Source organism: Passer montanus, unplaced genomic scaffold, assembly GCF_014805655.1.
Source record: "Passer montanus isolate IOZ18808 unplaced genomic scaffold, ASM1480565v1 scaffold44, whole genome shotgun sequence".
Classification (NCBI taxonomy): Eukaryota; Metazoa; Chordata; class Aves; order Passeriformes; family Passeridae; genus Passer; species Passer montanus.
Genome location: NW_024369262.1, coordinates 2,077,838 through 2,100,940, shown reverse-complemented (window position 1 = coordinate 2,100,940; position 23,103 = coordinate 2,077,838). Strand labels below are relative to the sequence as shown.

General features: G+C 42.2%; 1 protein-coding gene across 11 annotated transcripts; it reads right to left on the bottom strand.

Annotated features, from left to right (window-relative positions):
- Positions 1–1,459: 1,459 nt before the first annotated feature.
- On the bottom strand, positions 1,460–23,097 carry RABGEF1 (RAB guanine nucleotide exchange factor 1). Of its 11 annotated transcripts, none has more exons than XM_039720727.1 (11): positions 23,075–23,097; positions 13,724–13,909; positions 12,128–12,294; positions 11,038–11,157; positions 9,072–9,092; positions 8,297–8,466; positions 6,682–6,763; positions 6,115–6,247; positions 5,644–5,735; positions 4,477–4,733; positions 3,087–3,485 (listed from the first exon to the last, which is right to left on the bottom strand). In XM_039720727.1, the coding sequence occupies exons 2-11, from the start codon at positions 13,900–13,902 to the stop codon at positions 3,087–3,089; spliced, it is 1,620 nt and encodes a 539-aa protein (XP_039576661.1). In that variant the 5' UTR covers positions 13,903–13,909; positions 23,075–23,097. The 11 variants fall into 11 exon arrangements, with proteins under 11 accessions (XP_039576662.1, XP_039576661.1, XP_039576663.1 ...); XM_039720729.1 differs by having other exon boundaries at positions 8,297–8,463; XM_039720730.1 differs by having other exon boundaries at positions 11,038–11,154.
- Between the last annotated feature and the right edge of the window lie 6 nt (positions 23,098–23,103).

Below are 23,103 nucleotides of genomic sequence, written 5' to 3'. Positions count from 1 at the left end.
GTGCTCAGGGGTAAATCCTTAAGGCAAATAAACCTTCGTTTACATTTATCGTGATAAATAATATAATTGTGTTATAGTGCATTATTATATATTACTACTATTAACAAATTACCACATTACCATATTACTATAATTTTAATATTATATATATTATATACATTATATAATATATAAAAATACATACTGTATATAATATATAGAATATCTACTATATACACTATAATATGATATAATATATATTATAATATATATGTAATTATATTATTATAATTACCATATTGCCATATTATCAATGGTAATATGATGGAAATGTTTCCACGAGGATAATGTGAGCTCTGGTGGAGCTGTTTAGTGTCCCTGACAGCTGGGCAGGCTGGGAGAAAACCTTCCCTAAATATCGCATTGAAATAAATTAATAATTAAGAATAAACAAATAATTATGCATTAAAATATTTGGGTGAAAAATATTCCCTAAAAATGCTTTGGGAAGGTAAAATTCCAGCAGTCCCATGAGGATCTGAAAGGTCAGAAACTCCAAAATGACAGCACTGAATTAATGAGCAACAGTCATAATTAATGACTCCAGCATTTCCTGTAAAATATCTTCCTTACCAAGGGAAATAAATGCAGGAGTTGCCATGCAAAGAAATATTTTACAATTAAAGATCCAACCTGAGGAGCTGCAGTCTCTGTTTTCAGTGATAATGAGCTAAGAGCAGGAAAAATAAAGCTAATTTCTGACACTGACTGTGGGCACAGCACAACAGCTGCATTTTAAATCACTTTAAGGGACGATATTTCCATTTAAATCACTTTTTAAAGGGATGATATTTCCATTAAAGTCTCTGCTTTGTTATTCTTTTGGGGGTCTCACCCAAACTTTGAGTGCCTCTGTGCTCCAGCCCTGCTCAGGGATTACTCCAGGTGTGGAAATCCACCTTGCCTGACTCATTTACTCAAATTTTAAATGAATTTTTCAAATTTACTCGAATCCACCTTTCCTGACTCATTTACTCAAAATTTGAATAAATTTTTCAAATTTACTCAAATCAAACTTACTCAAACCAAACTTACTCAAATCAAATTTACTCAAATCAAATTTACTCAAATTTTTCAAATTGACTCAAATCCACCTTTCCTGACTAGCTTACTCCAACCATCCCCACTTTGGTGCCTTAATTACAAGATGCCACATGAAAAAAAAAGAGATATTTTAGTTACAAAATCCTTCCCAAGTGCTTCATCACCTCACCCCAACGACTTCTCTGCAAAGAAAATAAAAATAAACACTGGTACCCAGGCTGGAACTTGCAGGGCACTTGAGAATGGATGGAAATAGAAACAGATATTTGAATTGATCAGAAATGGATGGAAATACCAAGATTCTCCCAGCTCAGAGGATGCAGGAGCAGCCACGAATGATTAATGGAATAACAAAATGAAGGAGGGGTCCAGGGACTCAGGAATGGGCAGAACTTTATTATTTAAACACTCTCATTTACACAACAGCTGCAAGTTTGCTTCCCCCAGCCCTCCCTCGGGACAAAGCTGGAGCTCAGAATCAGCACCCAAATAAAATAAATAAATCCCAGGATTATTCACTAAGCATTTTGGGTGGTGACACACGGAATAATTTGATTTTTTTTTGTGTTGTTGTGAGCATCCCAGTGCTGCAGCTTCTTCTCTGAACACCAGGGGTGGTGCATAGTTCACAAAAAAGCCAAAAACTGCCAGAGAAAGGGGAAATCACAGTCGTGGTCTGGAGTTATTGCAGTGCAAAGTGAGCAGCAGTGCCTCGGTGGAGTGGGAACGAAGCACCAGCTTTGTGCTCTCCTCCTCATGGCAGGAGTTAAACTTGGCTTAAAGCAGCTCCAGCTGAGCTTTGTGTTTGGGATCTCAGGGCAGGCCTGCATGGAGCTGGAAGGGATTTCAAAAGGACAGAAAAAGTTCCAAAGTTCTGTTGTAAAAGGTTGTTTTTTTGTGGGGTGAGCTCCTCTTTTCCAGCCCAACCTGAATTTTGGTGACTTTCAGTGACACAAAAAGCCATTTTTAGCTGGCTGTTCAAGGTGCTGAAGGGGTCACTGAAGAGCAGAACGTTGATGTTTCATGGAAATAAAGTGCATTTTTCTGCTCCTGCTAAAAAGCAACCTCAAATTATATGAATTTACTTATTTATTTATTTCCCAGGATTGTCAAAAAAAGCAACCAAAATTTATCCCACTGATGGAAGTGACCAGGAGAGAGAGAGACTTTTGGAGCAACTCTTTCATGGTCTCTTTCCCCTCCCCTTTTTCTGTTCCACAATATGCAGTTTTTAATATAAATATTTCCTCTTATTCCTGAAATATTTTCCATTTCTGGCCCCACATTCCTTCCCAAAGCAGTAAAATCAGCACTTTTGGGCACCACTCGAGGCTACCAGGTGTTCTGACAGAGCATTTAAATGAAGAAATGGCATCTCTTAAATAATTTTGTTTTATAACAAAGCAGATTAAGATGATTTTTCAAGTCTGCAAAGCACTCCAACTTCTCCCTTCCAGGTTATCCAAACTCCAACAGCATTTTTGCCTTTTTACTGCAACCTGATGGAACTGAAAGGTGCTAAAATGAATATTTTGAGATCATTTTCACTCACACACGAGCTCATGCACAGTTGGGACATTAGATTTGAAATCTATTTACAATTTTACATATTTTACAATATATAATTCATCTTTACAGCTACAGAATAAGTTCAGACTAACATTGGTACTTTTTTTTTCTCTGCTGGAACTTGGCTTCAAGTTAAACTAATTATTAAAAACAATTAAGTGCATGCTTAGAAGGGAACTTTCAGGAGAGATGTCAATGGACTAGTGTTGCTTAAAAATGACACCAGTTTGTGTAGAAAATCGAAATTCAGTTCAAAAAACCCACCAAAGCCTAATAGAAACCTACTGGACTAAAATAAATACAATTCATTCCACTCAACCAAAAAAAGAAAAAAACCCAAAAAACCAAAAGTACCTTTAAAATGTACTGATTTAAGCTCTTTTTTTTTTTTTTAAGCCTTAAATTTCCTTCCCTTCCCAGCTAGCTGGGGAAAATTATCCTGCATAAACCTGAGGCTGCAGTGGTGGGGGCAGCTTGTCATTCTCCACGTTTTCAGAGTCAATGGCTGCTAAGGCTTGGCTTTTTGGTTTGATTTCTAAGGGATATTTCTCCACAATATCCTCCACCTCCTTGGTGATGCCCTCAGTCCAATCGATGAGGTCCTTCTCCAGCTTCTTGGCTTCACTGACAATTCTTTCCTGTCTCTCATTCAACTGAGAGAGGAGGTCTAAGCTTTTGCACATCTGCTTCACCCCCAGGCACACATCAGGGGAGAAAGTGTCAGATTCCTGCTTCTTTGGGGAGGTCTGGCCCGTCATGAAGCGATCAAAATCCTCCTGGCTCAGGTTTAAGGACTGAGCATCCAGTTTTTCAATGAAGGCCACGGCACAGCACTGCAAACAGAGCAGAGAGAGCATCACTGCAGGACTGCCATCAGCACACTGCAAGGGCTCACAGCCAGAAAAGTGTTCTCTTTCCCTTTACAGAAAATGCTACAACATTTTCTATTCCTTTCCCTCTTCTTACAGCAGTTTTTTAATATTTTTTATGCCCTAAATGAGCTTTTCCAGGAGTTAATTTTATCAGACACTTCATACAACTCTTTCCTCTCCCTAAAAGTTTGAAGAAATCAAAAACTGAGCTGCCAAGGTGCATTCCAGACCTCAGGGTCTGAGTGCTTGGGAGGTGAGGGAACAGCAGGAACATGCCAAGGAGACAGGAGCAGTGTATTAATATTTAATTATCTGATCAGCAGAGATCTGCTATGCAGATTAATTTAATTAATTAATTTCCTCAAGGAATGTCAAAGCTCAGCTCACTTGGTGGATGCTCTGCTCCTACTGAAATGAACTTTTAACAATCCAAGTGTTTCATTCAACTCTGTAATTTCCCTCCAGGATATTTTATGATAAAATACAGAGCACACCAAGAAATGCCTCTTGGAGAAGCTGTAAAATCCCTGTTTGGCTCCACACTTGAATGGCCTTCAAAAAACTCTCAGAGGGGACTTTGCATCTGGAACATCTGCACAGCCCAAACTCAGGGTTTGAGGAACAGAGAGTCCTGATCTTGCAGGATAAAAATACACTCAAGTCTTAGCATTATTTTCAAATAAAGGGTTTAAAGTTATAAAATAAGAGAACAAAGCTCTGATTTGGACAGCAGAGATGGAAGAGAGAGGAGACAAAATTGGCTGTGCTTTAAGTAACCTCAACCACTGTTTGAAGATGAAACTGAATTTGGGTTTGTGCACTTGAATTTGGGTTTGTGCACTTGAATTTGGGTTTGTGCACTTGAATTTGGGTTTGTGCACTTGAATTTATGCCCTCTGCTGGCAATTCCTGCCTCCCTGCTGTGCAAGCCCAGCCTCCGTGCTGCACTCACCAGGTTGGTGAAGTAATAGCCATCCTCCCCAGTCATCAGCCTGCTGGGGTTGCAGAAGCGCGTGATGTACTGGATGTTGGACTGCAGCCGAGGGGGGTTCCCCTTCAGCACGATGTAGATCAGGGTGGGCAGGAAGTCGTCAGCAGAGGCTGGCTCGTTCTTGGTGGTTTTGATGGCGTTGAAGATGTGCTTGCTGCACTTGGTGATGCAGGCCAGCTTGTCCCGGGGGACGCGCTTGGAGTCCATCTCGATGATGTCTGCCAGGGGAAAAAGGCCTGGAATCAGCCAAATTGTAACCACCAGGCACTGAACAGGCAGCATTCACTGGGCAGTATTCATGGAAATAAAGTGCATTTTCTGCTCCTGCTCTTTTTAAAAAGCAACCTCGAATTATATGAATGAATTTAAAAATTTATCAATTATTTTTAAACTATGGGGTTGTATTTAAAACTATGGGGTTGTATTTAAAACTATGGGACTGTATTTAAAACTATGGGACTGTATTTAAAACTATGGGACTGTATTTAAAACTATGGGACTGTATTTAAAACTATATCAATTTCTTTAAAACTACTGAAATTAATTTAAAATTATATGAATTAATTTAAAATTCTATTATTTTATTTAAGAATTCTTTTACTGCATCATTTATTGCATCATTTCTGTCTGTGGGGAAGGGATTCAAGTAGACCAGTTAAGCCTAAGCACTTCAGTGTGGAAAGTCATCCCTGCTCCACAGATTAAATTCCAAATTCCTGCACATTTAACAGCCTGGACCCACCTTGTGCTGACAGCAAAAATCATCTCAATAAGCAAGAGAGATGAGATTTAAAGCTGTAAATAATTCATATTATTTTTTAAGAATTCTTTTACTGCATCATTTATTGCATCATTTCTGTCTGTGGGGAAGTGTTTCAAGTAGATCAGTTAAATCTCAGCACTTCAGTATGGAAATTATCCCTGTTCCATAGATGAAATTCCAAATTTCTGCACATTTAACAGCCTGGACCCACCTCTTGATGACAGCAAAAATCATCTCAGTAAGCAAGAGATGAGATTCAAAGCTGTAAATAATTCATATTATTCATATAATAATAGAATATTGTATAAATAATATATAGGATTATTATTATAAAATAGAATAAATAGAATTCATCACTCACAAACCTGTAATTGCCTTCACAACCATGTCAGAGACTTCTGGGATTTCCTCACTGACAGGAACACACAGCATCTGGGGAGTGACCCAGTGCAGAGCCCTGGGAAGGAGAAAAGGGGTTAAACCTTCAGTGCCAGCCTCATGCAGGTGTTTGAAACCTTTGCTTCCTGAACTCAGGGCAAAGGAATGCTTTGTGTCACTGAGGCATTATTCCAGCCATAAACCACTTTATTCCACTGATGTCATTTATTTTCAGAGAAAGCACTTTTTTTTTTTAATTTTGGCTGTGATTTAACAAAAGCAAATTTTGCCAGTGTAGTGGTTGTCATTATCCCAGCTATTAATTCTTTCTGTATTTTAAATAAAATGGTTTGAACCCTTAACAAGCCATTTTTCTGTGCACAGCACAAGGGTTTTAACATGGCTGATTCAGAGCTCATTTAGAGAATTACTCAATTATTTTTCCTTTCAAGCCTTACCTGATCCTCTTTTGGACAGCAAGGTCTTTCTTCTCATCATCAGTTGTCTCAGGGCAAAAAACATATTTATACTGGCGTGTCATGATGTATTTCTCAACCTCATCCATTGCCTTCTCCACTTTTTCAGGGGGCACTGAAAGGGACAAATCCCACAGATCAAATATTCCAGGGCTCTTTGGAAGGTTCAATCCCAATATCAGCAAATTAAGATTAATCATTCAAGCCAACCTGAGTTCATAAATGGATAGAATACATCCATTACAATATACATATATAAGAAATATATATTTATTCTATACATAGAATAAAAGTTTTTAAATGCCTCTCAGTTACCCCATTTCTGGGTCAGAAAGGGGCTTAATCCAACAGAACTCTACTGAGAATTTAAAAGAAAATGAAAATGTTTGTAAAAACATCTGGACAGCAAAACTTCCTAGAAGGAACAATTCTAACTCTGGAACCAGAACCTGCTCCCAGCATTTCTGAGCTTTGCTTGAACTGAAAATCCAATTTAGTTTTACAGCACTGCCTTTGGAAGAAGGAAAGTGAAAGAGAAGAACTTGGTACCTTTCCAACGTGTCTGCAGCCTGTCTGCTACATTTTGGTAGAAGTCCTGGGCACACTCAGATTGCTCCTCAATGCTTAAATCCTGCAAGAGAACGAGAAGTGTGAAGGGCTGGCAGCAACACCTCGAGTTTTGTTTTGGTTTAAGGCAAGTGTCCAGCTGCTGTAACAGTCTGAGAATGCAGAGGTGTCATCAGAGGTGTTTATAGAGGCTCAATTTTAGTTAAAAATAGGAGAGGCCAACACTGGCTCTTTAATGTGTGAGAGATTTGTGTTTATTTGCTGAATAAATGGATATTAGCACAGGTGCAATGGCTTTTTCCCCTGAGGAGCACTGGCAAAATAACTCAGACTAAGCAAAATGTTTATCCCTATTTAACCTCTGATTTTTAAAAGACATTTTATAATCTATAAAACCCCCAAAAACATCAATTATTTGAAGGAGTATCTCTACAGCAGATATCTCTGATGATAAAGTTACTGTGAAATATATTCACAGTAGTATTTGTGAAACAACACTGGCCTTTGCTAACTGAGCTCCTGAAGAACATAAAATTAATTAAGGCAATTCTCATCATTAAATGAAACCACACATTAAAAAAGTGTGGAGAGAATTTGATTTCTGAATTCTCCAAGGCCAAAAACTGGATATTTCCCTGAACACAGGTCTCAGCTCTTGCTGAAACTGGATTTCAGGCCTGGTGTATGTGTGGTAAAAAAATCCCATGTTTTGAGAGGATGAAGTAGGAAATGAGAACACCTTCAGTGCTTGAAGCCAAAAATAAACCCACTCTGTTCTCACAAACTGTGCTCAGAATGAACAGAGCCAAAAGAAAGGAAATGAAAGTTCAAGAAGAATTCAAAATAGAGGGAATGTAAGATTATCTCCTCACAAGTTCTCATAGAATTTGAGGAATTAAATAGGAAAGGGAGAAGAAGAGGGAAAAAAACAGCTGTGCTGAATTCCGACTCATTCCAACCATAGGTGGCACCACAGACTAATGTTACAAGAATATTGATTTTTTTTTAAAATGGAAAATGAAGATAACACTTATTTCATATTTAAAAAAGCAGCACAGTCAAGTTCCCCTTCCTCTATAAAAGGGGAGGGGTGGGTTGATGCTGAATTATTTTTAGGAGTTTTTAGGCTTAAGTTGTGTCATCCCTGGAAGTGTCCAAGGCCAGGCTGGATGGGGATTGGAGCCACCTGGCTCTGTGGAAGGTCCCTGCCCAGGGAACCAGATGATCTTTAATTCCCTTCCAACCCTAACCACTCTAAAGCTAAATTTAGATCTCACCTGGTGAGATCTAAAAACTCACCAGGTGATATCTTACATCATTTCCACAAGTCAGGTTAATGTAGAATATTGCTGAACAGACTCATTCATGTGGGATTTAGTCAGACATTATAATTTATCTGGGCTGCTCTGGGGTTAGCAGGATCCTTTGGTCCCAAAGTACCAAAAAAAAGGCACCCAGATCTTTATTTGATCAATCCAATCATCTGAAGGCTCCTGCCCCACTCCAGAAAACCCAAACTGCTGGAAGAAGTGCAGCACCTCCTCCCTCTCCCCCCAGCTTCCCCATTTTACTGAGACAAGAGGCATTCAGAGCTCACCCTTTTATGACTCATGGTGTCCAGAAAGAGTTTGCATTGCTTGTAGATATCCTGGCCAGGCTTCTGGTACGTCCTGATGAATTCTATGAACTCCTTGGACACTCGGTCTGTCTCGAGGCTGGCCTGCCTGTGGATGGCAGGGCTGGGAGCCTTGGCCTCCTGGATCTCTGCTGGCAAAATTCAGGGCACAGCAGATCAGGTTTTTTACACTGATGGGTAATTGCAGAAAGGTTTTATCATTTTGAGTCACTTTTTAAATTTTTGTAGCTGTGCAAATTGGTCATTTGTAATTGTGTAAATGTAAATTATAAATGAGCAATGGTGTAAATTGTATTTCACAAGTTTTGCCAGGGAGATGTTGGATATTATTGAACACAGCAATAATTAAGAAACACAACTCCAGGAAAACTGAGCATCCCACTGAAGTGGAACATTTACAGCCACATCCCCATTCACCCTAAAGGCCTTTTTATATTACAAGTGACTGCAACACAGGGCTGCTTTTGGGTTTTACAGGCAGTCCCAGGTCAGACATCTCCATTTAATGTTTCCAGCTGGGATTCTGCAGATTCCTAAAGATAATGGGGTGGTTTTCCCACTGTCCCTGACCTCCACACTCCTTGCACCAACACAGGTGGCTGCCCAGCAGCTCAGGGCAGATCTGCTTGAGGAACACACACTGCAAGGTGCCAGGGCTGCATCCAGGGGGGTTTTCCCACAAAATCTGATTTTCCAAGTTCCAAGCTCATTGTGCTGCTCCAGCCCCTTCACCCACCTTTCAGCTTGCCAGCCAACGCTGTTGGAAATGGAGGGATTGAACAGAGGTGGTGGAAATGAACGTGGTGAGAGGCAAGCAGCAGAGAGACAGAAAACATGAAAATATTCATGGTCAGCACGAGACAAACACGGCTTTCACCCCGAAAACACTTCACATGCACAGAAATCCTGCTTTCAACAAGCATGCACAGCTCCAGAGGGAAAAGAAAGAAATGGGATTAATATGTTTAAGTTGGTTTAATTTGGATTTGAGGGAGCTTAGTGGGGCTTTTTTGGTTATGTGTTTTTGAGGAGATCAAGCACTGCAGAAAATCCAAAGTTGTGTCACCCAAGCTCTGCTCCTCTGACCAGAGCCCCACACTTCAGGGAACTTGGCCAGGCACCATCAAAGCACCTCTGGTATTTCAGTGCCCAAAACAGAAAAGGTTATGCAAATATTTAAATTCCAACTGCAGCAATTGAGATACAGAGTGCAAATCCAACTCCTTTCCAGCTACTCAGGGGCATTTTCCAGAGGGGAATTCCTTCCATTGCCTTTATACCCAGGATTCACTGCATGAACCCCAAATCCTCCACAGGATTCCAGCTGAAGGGTGGCCATTAATTCAATTTGTCATTAGAGAAGCAGGAAGCTTGTTTGGAAATAATAAACAAAGAAAAGGGCAGAATTATCAGATATTTCTGCTATGATTAGTTGCTGATCTCATTTCACAGCAGAGCTGAAGGTTTATTTGCTTACTTCAACAATGAGTTCACTCTTTTATAAAAATAATGAGCTTCATTTTACTATTTGACCTTAAGGGATGTGAATATTATTTTTTCAGTCACAAATTCAAACTAGATTGCTGTTTAGTTACTAGAGAGATGTAGTCAACTGAGGCAGATTAATATTAAGTATTAAAAAGTGAATATTAATTAGAATGAGCCATCTTTTAATGAGTTACTCCAAGAATTACTTATAGTTGCAGCTTCACTGATCTCTGAGCTGAAATCCTGATTTAAGGAAAATTAATCTGTACTGATTACCAAGTGCTGCAGGAACAAATGAACTTCCAGCAATAAAATATCCTCAGGTTTGTCCTGTGTTCTCAGAGAATTCAGTCTAACTAAAAAGAAGCTGATCACAGCCAAGAAATTCCAACCAGTTAAAGAGAGGAAAATGCCAAAACACCAGGAGCGAGCATGGGAAGAGCGAAGGAAGGATCGGCTCCACAAAGAATAAACACAATTAATATTTCAATCTTTCTAAGGAAAGCCACTTGTCACAGCAGAAAGGAGCACTCCAGGGATTCACTATGGTTGTGCCATGGCCACAGAGCCAGTCCAAGCATGGAATGGGGAACAGGGTTTGTCCCCAGCTCTGTCCCACACAGCCTTCATCACCCTCCTGTAATAATTAATAAGCACTGCACATTTCTTTAGCCAGCAGAACAAGTCAGGATTGCAAATAATCAATGGAGAATGAGCTCTTAAAGCTGTTTGCATCAAGGGGTTTGGTGTCCTTTTGGTTTAAGTGAAACCAGTGTCTCCTCTTGATGGGAAATCTTCTTCTTGGTTTATATAACAAATATCTGGAGATGTTTTGAGAATGCCAAAGTTCTTGAAGTGGTTTCAACTCATAATAATCAGATTTGTAACAGCAACCTGGAATTTTTTAAAATAAAAACACAAAGCAGCACAAGATCCAGCTAATTCTTAAAAAATTCTTGTTTTTTTGATCTTAATGCTAAAGTGGAGCTCAAAGAAGCTTCAGCTTTACTCTTGTGACTCCCTGCTGAAAAGCAAAGGATTTGTTTAGAGATTCAACATCACCTCAGGATGCTGGACTTGCTTTTTTTGCCATCTTCATGTTGAAGAGCACGAGTTACAACTGGCACAACCCTAGTTTGTGTTTAGCAAAGCCCAACTAAGAGCCAAGCTTACTAAAACCAGGCAGACAGCTTGCCCAGGCTGTGCTGCATTACCTTCAGAAGGGGAAGCCAGTTCCCAGGAGGGAGTAAAAATCTCCTTCAAATCCCTGAGAATGTTATCAGCATTTCTCTCCCTCCCAAGCTGTCCTTGCTTAGGGGTTTTCTCTTCAGCTGCTGAAATAAAGAGGCCAAAGCAAGCAGGGCACCAAGAGCAGGAGCAGGGCAGGTGGTGAAGGGATAAAAAAAGAAAAGATGGAAAGTGAGAAGAATGAACATTAAAAAAAAAAAAAAAGGTTGAATGCAGGTGAATGAATGCCTTGTGTAGCCAGCTGCTGTCATGCACCAGGACAACTCTAACCAGAAAAATGCTGAATTTCAAATAAAGGACATGCATTGTCTCTAAGGTTAAGACAGATTAATGTTGCTTTTCCTTCTGGGATTCCTCCTCCAGAGCCCAGCATTTCCCAGCTTCTGCCTGTGTGAGCTATTGCTATGCCAAGCCAGCAGTGCCACTCATCATTCCTGCTTGTAACACATTCTGTAGAACAAACACCCAGCCACAAACTTGATATTCCCAGCCCACACAAACACTGCCAGCCTCACATTTATGTGCAGCTCAAGGCACCCTGCTCACACATCCCATTTTTTCCTGTCAAAGTGAGGCACTCTGGCAGCACCAGCTGCTATTTTATCTCACTGTGAGTGTGATATTTCTATCACACTCACACACAGCAGTTTGTTGAGGTGACTGACAGCCAGCACCTTCTCTGCTGCTCTCTCCAGGAGGAAATCCCCTTCCAGCCCTAAATCCTGGTGTGACACCACGGCTGACTCGGGAATTTCTCTGGAATGTGTGCCAGAGGAACAAGGAACTTCCCCTCAGCAGTGCAGTGCCAGCACCAGGAACACATTTCTGCTGTTCTGTGTATAATCACATATAAACACAGGTTTAGCAGTGCACTGCTCCATTTCACAGATTGTTTGGCACCACTCACATTTTTCTGTGTTTTCAGTAGCAATCACTCTCCAGAAGCATCACTATTCCAACTTTTAAAAGTCAAAGCACAGAGCATTAATCTGCCTTTTAGAACAAAAACTTTTCATTTTAAAACACACAGAAGCATGAAAAGCAAAGGAGAGTTACCCTTCTTAGCTCCTGCTCTGGAGGAAGCAGTGAAGAACTTCTTCACAGTAGTGACCTTTCTTGTTTTCTCGTTGGTTTTCTTCTCCTCAAACTTTGAGAAGGTCAGGGACTGAGCCCCCTGGGTGCTCTGGCTGCTGGCATAGGCTTCTTCCTCCTCACGCTGGAGCCTGGAGTTGGAAAATGACAGGTCTGATTTAAGGGCTCAGAAACAAGGCAAAGGAGCTGATTTCCTGTGCAATCATTAATTCCTCATCTGGCATGTTAATTCTTCCCTCTGCCTATCTCCCTTCACTGCAGGACACCCCCTTTCCTGCAGTGTAGGAGTGAGGGAAAGCTCAGGGTTGAACAGTGAGGTCCAAAGGGAGAAGGCTGAGGTTTAAGCATGGTCACCTGCCCCTCACATCACACTCTGAGTTATCCAGAGGCACAGGGGAGGATTTCCAGCAGCACATTCACTGCTTTCCTCCCTGCCTCACACTGAGCTCCCCAACCTATTGCCTCAGGCAGTCCTTTCCCATCTTACAAAAGCAAAACACCCAGTCCCAATCTCAGGAACATTTTGGGAAATAGATCATTGTTGTCATAATCTGCTTTGGTGATAAATGTCTGCTTGAATGGATGAGGCAAAGTCTCAAAGACAAGTTTCTAATCTAAAGTAGGGGAGGGCAAACTCACCAACCCTGCATCCTTTTTTCCTCCTGTGCAGGAGGATTCAAACAGGTCACATTCTATCACCCTTCAGGATGCTGAGCAATTGTCTTTAAACATCCCTCCAGCTCAGGATGGACCATCCATCCTCTGGGATCTGCAATCTCCTGAGGCAGGAATTGCATCTTATCAGGGCTCACAAGCCTGTCTGTTCACTGCAACAAACAATCACAGCTTATCTGTGCCTCTAGCATCTTCCAGCTACTCATTAAAGAATTCCTTAAATACCCCACTTTGTTTTAGAGACGACTCAAGACTGGCACCATAAATATTTGCCCTAATAATGAAGTTTTTATTAACTGTGTAATACATTTATGGCAGAGGAAAACAATGACATGACCTCTGTTCTGCTACCTCTGAAAACACAACATCCATTTTCAGGGTCAAGCATTTATCACAAGAGGAAAACTAGATTGGTTTGCAGAAAATAAGTGATTAGACAATTTTAGAAAAACCTTTGATGTTTTTGGGCTTAAGCCTGCAGTTTAAAAGAATGACCACAGACAAGACTAAAATCAGTTTTTAATCAGCAGCTGGGATGTAAAACCATGGTGCTGCATAGACCCAAGGAATAATTGCCATCTCCAGAGGATGTTTAATCAAAATTGTCCCTTTAACCCTTCTAACTACTAGTCAGAAGTACACATTTGCATATGCAAATTAGGTCAAAGTATTGGGAGGTTGAGCTCTGTTTACATTTGTTCCCTCCTCAATTTTCTTTTCAAACCTCTTATAGCAGAATGTCCTAAATATCCATCTTTACATCAAAAGGAAGGAAAGGTCAAATTGGGGAATTTGTGATGAACCTGAGCTAACAGGACTAGGACAGAGGAGGCAGGAGCAGGATGTGGTGGAGTCACCCTGAAGGAAGAGAAGAAGGTTCTTTACCGCTCTGCCAGCTCCCAGTCCTCTTGGATCTGCTTCTGCCTGGCCTTGTGGTACTCCTCCCTCCAGCACTTGGAGCAAAAGCCCTGCCAGGCAGGATTGCCATAGTAACCACAGCCCTTCTTGCACAGCAGCTCCGACTGATCCACGTGGATCCCCCTGCGCTCCGACTTCAGGTTCATCTTCCTCCTGGAGGAGCAGGAGAAGGGTTAAAAACACAAAGCTGGCAGCAGCCTGCTGGAAATCATTGCTTCGGAGGGTTTGCCTTTGGAAAGGAGTCACCTGCTTGAATTATTTAACAGCTCCATAGCAACTGAATGAGTGCCACGGGAGGAAGGGCACAGTTACATAACCAGGAGCCCCAAAGCCAGGGGACAAAGGCACGTCTTTGTAGGGCTGTGACCCTCACACTGCCCCAGAGATGGCCCAGGGAACCAGTGACAGTCCCACAGCCAGGGGACAAACTGCCAAGGCATGTCTTTGTAGGGCTGTGACCCTCACACCGGTCCAGAAAATGGCTCAGGGCAGAAGTGACAGTGCCACAGCCAGGGGACAAAGGCCCAAGGCACACCTTTGCAGTGACAGTGCCACAGCCAGGGGAAAAAGGCACATCTTTGCAGGGCTGTGACCCTTACACAGCTCCAGAGAGTGCTCCAGGGAACCAGTGACAGTGCCACAGCCAAGGGACAAAGGCCCAAGGCTCATCTTTGCAGTGACAGTGCCACAGCCAGGGGCTCTGCTCTCACCAGCACCTCGGGACAAAGGCCCAAGGCACACCTTTGCAGTGACAGTGCCACAGCCAGGGGACAAAGACCCAAGGCTCTGCTCTCACCAGCACCTTGTTCTCAGAGCCAGAGGCACAAAGCAATGGAGAAAAAAGAAATAAAGCTCCAAACCCAGCAAAGGGAGCACATAGAATATATTGTGTGCTGAGACTGAGCCTGCACAGAACCACCCTGGGGAGGCTTTAGGGATCTCTGGCCCCCAGAAGGGCCCAGGGGAACCACAGCTGACCCAGCTGGGCACATCCCCAGCTCCTCCAAGCCCTGCCAGGGTTGAGCTGCCTGCTCACAGCACAGCTCTGGGGGTTTCTATCCAGGGACTGCAACAAAAAGGATTCTCCTGCCCACAGCAGCACCGTGCCAGGGCTGCCTTGGAGCACGCAGTGAGCATCCAGCCTCCCCTCCTTCCCTGAGAGGAACCAGCCCACAGCCCAGCTCCTGCTTCCCGTGGGAAATGCTGGAGTCATCCCAGGAGAAAAGCAGCACAGCATCACCTGCAGCAGCAAGGTTAAGGTGTGCATGTTAAAATAGTGATTTTTTTTTTTTCAATATTGACAAACAGGGACAGCAGAAATAGCACAGCAAGGTTTTCTCCAGTAAATGCAGCCCCTTTTCCTTCCTGCCATTCCAGAGGTGCCACGCATGGAAAGCAAGAGGAAAAGGGATTTTCTCAAACTGAAGAGCATCAGCAACTGAGTCAGAGTTATCTTCTTTTGCCCTGAAATTCCACCCCCAAACTCTTCCCTGGATCATCCAGCAGAAGATGGAACATGCACAAATGTCACTGAGAGTTTTCTACTACAGGAAATTCCAGCTCTTTTCTTCCAAGCTCAGTTACCCATTTTAAAAGACTGATCATGTTTAACATTTCCCATTAATGTAATCAAGTTATTTTAAGCAAAGTAACAGGAAACACACAATTTTCTCTGAGGGGGGAACAAATTAAATATTCCATCTTATCTACGTAAGTATTAAGATTTCTTCCACTTTTCTATTTTTGAAAGAAATAATGAGTTTTTAAAAATAACCTAAAAATAGTTTTTTTTAGAGACATGCATATTAAGGGAATAAATTTCTTAATGACGTAATTTATAGCTACGTGTTCTCATTTTTATAGATGGGAGAGCAGCTGAATACTTTCTTTTCTTTCCCACTGAAAAGTCTGACAGACAATATTGTGCTGCTGTAGAGCAAAATTGAAAAAAAAAAATTAAATATTTCAGAGCTTTACTTCGTTCCTATATGCAGAAATAACTGAGAAACATAAATATGTTGCTTTTACAAAAAGTTTTTGGTTTCATTTGCTGATTTCTCAGGGAAGGGTTTCATTCAGAAATGAAACTCAGAGTGTTTCAGCTGCACAGCCTGGGCAGGAATTGCATTTTGGCAGCATTTGCACACTCAGGCCATTCCCAGAGCACCACTCATGTCCTTGAGCAACAATTCTGCAAAGAAAGGGGAAGCAAAAGCCTGACACTCTGCACTGATTCAGTTTCAAGACCATTTCCTAAAAGCAGAAGCTGCAGCAGCATTTTGGTCAGAGACCTCTATTGCAGGTGCCTGCCCTAGAAAAAAAATGCTATAAATATTAATCAAATGTTTAATTGTCATTAATGTGAAGCTGATCAGTCAGTGTTGTCACTGGAAACCACAAAGACACAATAAATAATAAATAAAGTAATAAAACATCCTCATATCACAAACCTCTCAGAAATGTTACAGGGATCTCTGTCAGGAAATAAAACCCTATAAAATCCTGTCACCCACCAGAACTGCAATAATTCCAAGAGTTCAGGTGTCTGCTCTTACTCAAAAGCACAACCCCAGAACTGCAATAATTATAATTACAGCTTATAGCTACAACCCCAGAACTGCAATAATTCCAAGAATCCAGGTGTCTGCTCTTATTGAAAAGCCCCACATTCCAGACTCTGATTTGAAAATCCAAGCAGTGGAACCAAAAATCTGAAACCACAGCACAGCCCTGCCACCAGAGAGGCACCAAAATGCCACCCAAAGAGCTCCATCCCAGTGCCACCCTCCCCTCTGGCACCCCCTGTGTACACAAAACTCAGAATAAATCCTGCGAGCAGAGCAGGGCTGCCAGGAGCTGCAGGGGCAGAGCCCTGCCCTGCCCGGGTGTTGGCAGTGCCACCACCCAGCCTGGGGACAAAGGAGTCACCCTGAGCCACAGGAGGAGTCACATGCTGCACACAGAGCTGACACTTCACACAGAAAAGGTCCTTGCAAGCAAACAAACAAAAAAAAAGTTTCCCAGCTGATTTCTGCAGGTCAGCATTAGTACTTTAATGAGGAAAACAACTCGGGTTTTGAGAAAATGAATGGGAAAAAACCCTCTCAAATTATTTTTTGGTGAGTAAATCACTGCCAAATCTTACATAATAAAGTAATTATAATATTACATAATTATTTATATTAATAACATATTATCTTATTACATTTATATAATATATAGTATCATTATAATAGAATACAATACAAAATAATATACTATTAATATAATTATTATATACCATATATAGTATGTAATAATATATTTTTATATATTTATAATCTTACATAATAAAAATGTTTTGTTGGAACTGTAGAGTGTCCAAACACTTTCCCCCGAAAATGAATGGGAAAAAACCCTCTCAAATTATTTTTTGGTGAGTAAATCACTGCCAAATCTTACATAATAAAGCAATTATAACATTACATAATTATTTATATTAATAACATAATATATTATCTTATTACATGTATATAATATATAGTATCATTATAATAGAATACAATACAAAATAATATACTATTAATATAATTATTATATACCATATATAGTATATAATATATTTTAATATATTTATAATCTTACATAATAACAATGTTTTGTTGGAACTGCAGAGTGTCCAAAATGCTTTCCCCTCCTTTCTCTGTTCCTTTCCCTGCCTCCCACTCCAGCTAAAGGTGATCATTGCTCACACAACAATCAGCTCCTCAGTGTTTGCAGTCACACCACCCCTTCTGCATGGTCAGATCTCTGATTTTCACTCCTGCCCTGAATGCAAGCGTTCAAAGCTCACTTCTAACACAACTGAAAGGAAAATACCAAATTTGTTGTTTTTCTGGAGTTGGAGAACAAAAAACTCCAAACACCTTTACACCACCTGCCCACTGAGAAATCAGAAAAACATAAGGAAAGTAGCAAACTTCCACATTAAAAAAAAGGAAAAAATCAAATCCAGCAGTACCATAAAATACCAGAAGATCATAAATAACATTAACTAGTACAATTTGGAGAGGCTTTGCACCAAACATCCTTCTTGCACCTCCTTTGTTCTACCCCAGTTAAAGCACTTCAAGAAGCACCACATCTCCCTCCCAGGAACAAAAATTAAAGGTAATTTAAAATCTCTTCATCCACTGCTGTGCTTAGTGACACCAGGGAAGGCAAGGATGACACCTCAAACACCACGGGACAGAATCCTCTTCTGAGCATTTCTGTGCCAGGACCAGACCTCATCACACCTCAAGTCTGTGTTAATTAGCAACACCCCTCTGAAGAGCTCAGAAAAACAATGGCCCCTCAGACTCAGTTATTAATTCATAAAATGCCTTTACTTAATGCTACTTATTCACAATTAAGAGCTTCTGGTTTCCCCTTCTGCAGTGAAATGGAAAAATGGAAATCCCCCAGCTCTTGTCTGTGATTTCTGAAGTGCACCTCACACACTGTGGGTGGTTCCTGGGGGATGGATTTGGGATAATCCCAGCCTGGAAAGGTGTCCCACTGCTGGCTGGGGACACCACAATGCTCCCTGTCCTGCTGCCACAAGAATTCCCAGCTGGGACCCCCATGTTCTGCCTGTCCAGATTATTTTTCCAAATTCTTTATTTTTCCAAATTCGACTGAAATGCAAAGGAAACGAGGCCTCTGATTCACACGAATCAGATCTGTCTGCAGGGCTGCACATCAAAGGTCTCCAGTGACACATCAGAGCTGCTCCAGCTTTTTCAGAGCATCTCACAGCAGTTTTGTCATGATGAAAAAAACCACCAAAACACTGTGGTTTAATTCAAAATTAGCTTTCTACTGGCCTGAATGCAATTTATTCTGAAGCTTTCAAAGACATCTTCCTATAAACATATTTTTCTGGGTACCCACACTTACAGAATTTTTTTCCTTTTTATTCACCTGTTTAGAGTGGACACCTCTTAAAAAGGGCAATACCAACTCACACACTTCTCATCCTTGCTCACAGCCCTCAAGTTTTTCATCCAAGAAGAACCCCCAATAAATCACAGCTGTCCCTTCAGAAAATGGGAACTCAGAGTATTTTTCAGGGAGGCCAAAGCAGCTGCCTGCCCTCTGTAAAGCTGAAACTGAGAACACGTGTGCCAACACTGCAGGGTTTCACTTACCACCACCAGGAACCCAAACCAGCAAAACCAACTTTCCTGCTCAATATTCTGCCTGAGAATATTCACTTTCCCTGTCACACACTTTGAAGCACCTTTGAGACAACACAGAGAGAGTGAAGACAAAGGAAACACCAAGTTTGTTCCAAGCCCATAAATCCCAAGGCCCTTTTTGCCAGTGTTCCATGAAGGGGACTGAAGGAGCAGCAATCATTCCTCCAGGACCTTTTGTAGCTGAATAACAGCAAAATAATAAAGTCTAATTTTCACAAAGAAAGTTACAAAATGACCAGAAAAATTAATATTCATGTATTAAATCAGGTGTCAGTCACAGCAAAAAGCAGATGCATCCTCAGCTTTTATGTGGTGGGGAAAAAAGAGCTCCTCCAACCCAATTTAATGCACACATGAAAGACTAAACTCATGGAACACCTTCTTTTCAGCAAGAAACACCAGGAATTCTCACAGCACAAGCACTGCAGGCACAGCTTTGCTCGGGGAAAAGCACTGGGTGAAAGAAGCAGCACGGATTTACCACAGGCTCCAACACCCCCAGCCTGTTCTGCTGGTTCTTTTCCACCTCCCTGCCTTGCCAGGGATGGAGCAGGCAAAATGATCTGCACCTTTATTAGCAGTGCAGACTGTCAGGAGAGCTCAGCTGGCCATAAACTATTTATTAGTGCTGGATTGCTGAGGTCACCCTTGGGGAGCTGGCTGGAAAAGCTCACATTCAAAGGTGAACAGAAAGGGTCTTGCTTAATCAATCAATAAACACCTTCAGTAAAAGCTAATTGCAATCAATTTATAATTATTACAAGCTATGAAGAACAGTTTTTAAGTAACTCCAAAAACTAACGCTGCAAATTAAAGGAGCAGCTTTAATTCTATAATTGAAGTTCTATAAATGAGTTTCAGCATTGGTAACAATTTAATTAAATGTATCCAAAACCAGCAAAACACAGACTGGGAACAGGCAGGTTTGCTTTGGGTTGTGGGTATGTTTTGGTTTTTTTATTGTTGTTGGTTTTTTCTTCCCTCCCTAGAATTAAGTTCTCAAAAAAAAAAAAAAATCTTGGCACAACAACCTACAGCAGCCTTTTCTCTGGGCTGGAGCAAATGTGATTCAGCTCTTCAAAAGTCACTCCAGCACTTAATGAACAACCTGAATTTTAACAACTCAAAAGCATCAAAGTGCCCCAAAGAGTGTTCACAATGAACTCACTGCAACCCTCTGGGCATTAATGGCCATTCCCAGAAATGGAATTTTAAAGCAGAAAAAAATAAGAAGAAAACCGGGGAGGGCTCCAAACACACAATTCTTACAGGAACTGCTGTTGGTTCACATTTTGCTGATGCCTGAATACTCCATCATAATTCAGAACAAGACAACTTTAATTACTAAAAATAGATTTAGAAGGTAGGTTAGAAAGTGCATCAAAACTGAGGGGTGGAAGGATGGAGTCAAGGTGTATTTTGTATTTTGCCAATGGAAAAGTGCCCTTAAAATGTATTTATCTCAAAGAATCACTGATGCAAACACCCCAAAATTCTGAAGAGCAGCAACCTACATGTTGAAAGAGTCATGATTCAGGTGTAACTCCAAACACTCAGCCATGTAATTAGCAGCAGGGTAATTAACCATGAGCTAATTTCCTCCCAAGGAAAGGGTGGGGCAGAATGAGCTCAGGCTTGAGAACAGAAAATACAAAAGCCATTAGACAAGTTGGGATTAGGCAAGAAACCGGGCTGTTATCTCTGCAGTGCTCCCACTTTTAAAGTGCATCTTCCTTGCAATTACAGGATTTCAGCTCCAGCAGCTGTAGAATAAACAGTGCAGGCTGCTACAAAAGAAAAGAAACAGTCTGATGAGCAGCCACTTCAAACAAACCACAGAGCTGGTCTGGCTTCTGGAGGGGAAATTGCAGCCACTGCTTCAGAACTCCACAATCCTGACGGCCACAAGGCTGCAGCTCTCCATTTCCTCAGCTTGGAGTTGTGTTTTCCCTTCAAATGTCAGCCCAGGCCTGGGGGTACAGGTTTGGTTTGTCCCTGTGACAGCAGCGCCCAGGCTGTGCCTCACCACCCCCATGTGACCACAACTGTGCTTTAAACCAAACCACATCTAAAAACTCTTTGTGCTGCTCCACTGGGAGTTCAGGCCACAGGAAAGAGAAGATTAGCTCAAACTGCTAAAATCTCCTCAGCAGCAGGCTCCTACACAGTATCTCCTGCCAAGCACACTCACCTGGACACAGATGGAAATTAAGTTGCCTAAAACCTCAGAGAAAAACTTGTAAACATTCCATCAACTCCATACCTGACTTGTTACAAGTGGCATTTTAACAGCACTTCAGGAGCAAGACTTCTAGGCCTAGTTTTAGATCACAAGTAGTTAATTATTAGGAAAAAAAAAAGCCCCACGTATAATTGGGGATTTCATGGCAAGGAAAGAAGGAGCTGAGAAAGGCTGTTCTATCTTAAATAACACCACAAAACAAAATTAAATACCTGAATCATGGACTATCTTCAAGCTTATACTCTGTTTGTTGTGCAAAGCAGTCTCAGGAATTGGTATAATTGGCTTCATACCCTATTCTCCCTTTCTACTGTGTGTTGTTCTGGGCTTTTTCTTGGTCAGCAAAACATTCCACTGAGCTACAATTCTCTTCCTAATCCTCCCTGCTGCAAAAAACACTTGTGTAACCATGTCCAGAAGGCCAGCACATCCAATTCCTGAGTGAAGCCCTGTTCCTGGAAAACACCTCACCCTTCTCCTCTGCTCTGGTTTGCTCATTGGCCTCAAAAAAGTGTTGGGTAACTGGAAAACCAAAAGCAGCTCAGTGCAGCTCCCAAAGTCCTGGTGTCAGGAATCAAAAGTAGTTTCAAATGAGCCCAAATAACAAAAGTATGGTAAGTCAATCATGGGTTTAAATCACAACCTCCACAAGGCCACCCTTTTCCCCCAAATTGTTCAGTGCTGCTAACTCCCAGCACTGGGCCCCACTCAGCCAAACGAAAAACAATTTAATTTTGCCTGTAAAACCTTCCCAGTCAATCCAGCAGCCCATCCCAGGCCCTGCCACAGAGCAGCAGGATTTCAGTCAGCAATGAGCCACCACTGGGAGAACTTCTTGGGTAATTCCAGCACATCATTCATCCCTCAGGATCTCACACCCTCTCTGAGCCACTCCCTGCTTCAAGGGAACAACCTGAACCCTACAGTGCTACCAGCAGCCACGAACACCCACAAAAGCATCCAAAAGGCACTGCTCAGCTTCTTAAGTGTTCTCCAAACTTCACCTGGCTTGACTTTAAAGGACTTTGATCCTCAGCTGTGCAGTGAGAAGCCAGGCAGGGACAATACTTACAGGAAAAAAGCCAAAAACTCATTGATCCGCAAGGAACTCATCAGGCAAACAGGCTGGGGTGGGAGACTATTGGTAAAGCTATCCGTGACACCTGCACCCTGTTACCTACAGGCACAGACCCACGGAATTAATTAAACACAGAGATAACAAAAATTAGCTTTAGGGGCTGCACATGGAGGAGGGCAAACACCCACAACAGCCCTCAAACCGCACGGCTCAGCATCTTCAAAATTCTCTAAACTTCCCCCGGCTGGAGCTTAGAGGACTTTAATCCTCAGCCGGGCAGCGGCAATACTTACAAAAAAAAAGCCAAAACCTCCTTGGCCCACAAGGAGCTCATGAGGAAAACAGGCTGGGGGGGCATGGTGGCAGAGCTGTCAGTGCCGCCTGCACCCCGCTAACGCCGGCACAGACCCATCGAATGAAAATAAACATGTACATCTAACACAAATGGGTTTTAGGCGCTGCACACGGAGGAGGGAGGCGGCTCGCCAAGTTTCCGCACATCCCGGTGTTTGTTTATCCCGGGGTTTATCCCGGGGTTTATCCCGATCGCTGCCGCCCTGCGGGGCCCAGGGTCCCCTCGCCCAGGCCCAGGGCGGCAGCGGGGCCGGCGTGAAGCCCCTCGGCGGGGCGGACAGCGAGCCCCGACCCTCAGCTCGAGCTATAACCGGGGGACACGGCCGCCCCGCTGCCCCCGACCCTCAGTTCGAGCTATAACCGGGGGACACGGCCGCCCCGCTGCCCCCGACCCCGCCGGGCCCTCACCCCGCGGCTCTCACCCGCTGCCCCGGGCGGCGGGGCCGGCCCG

What these genes read in the sequence shown, in the direction of transcription:
- RABGEF1 (XM_039720727.1), bottom strand. Translation starts at nt 13,902, where the DNA reads ATGAACCTGAAGTCGGAGCGCAGGGGGATCCACGTGGATCAGTCGGAG. An exon ending in GACTGGGAGCTGGCAGAGCG is followed by an intron (nt 12,295 to 13,723) that starts GTAAAGAACCTT and finishes TTCCAACTCCAG; the next exon opens with GCTCCAGCGTGAGGAGGAAG. An exon ending in GCTGCAGACACGTTGGAAAG is followed by an intron (nt 6,248 to 6,681) that starts GTACCAAGTTCT and finishes TGTCCCTTTCAG; the next exon opens with TGCCCCCTGAAAAAGTGGAG.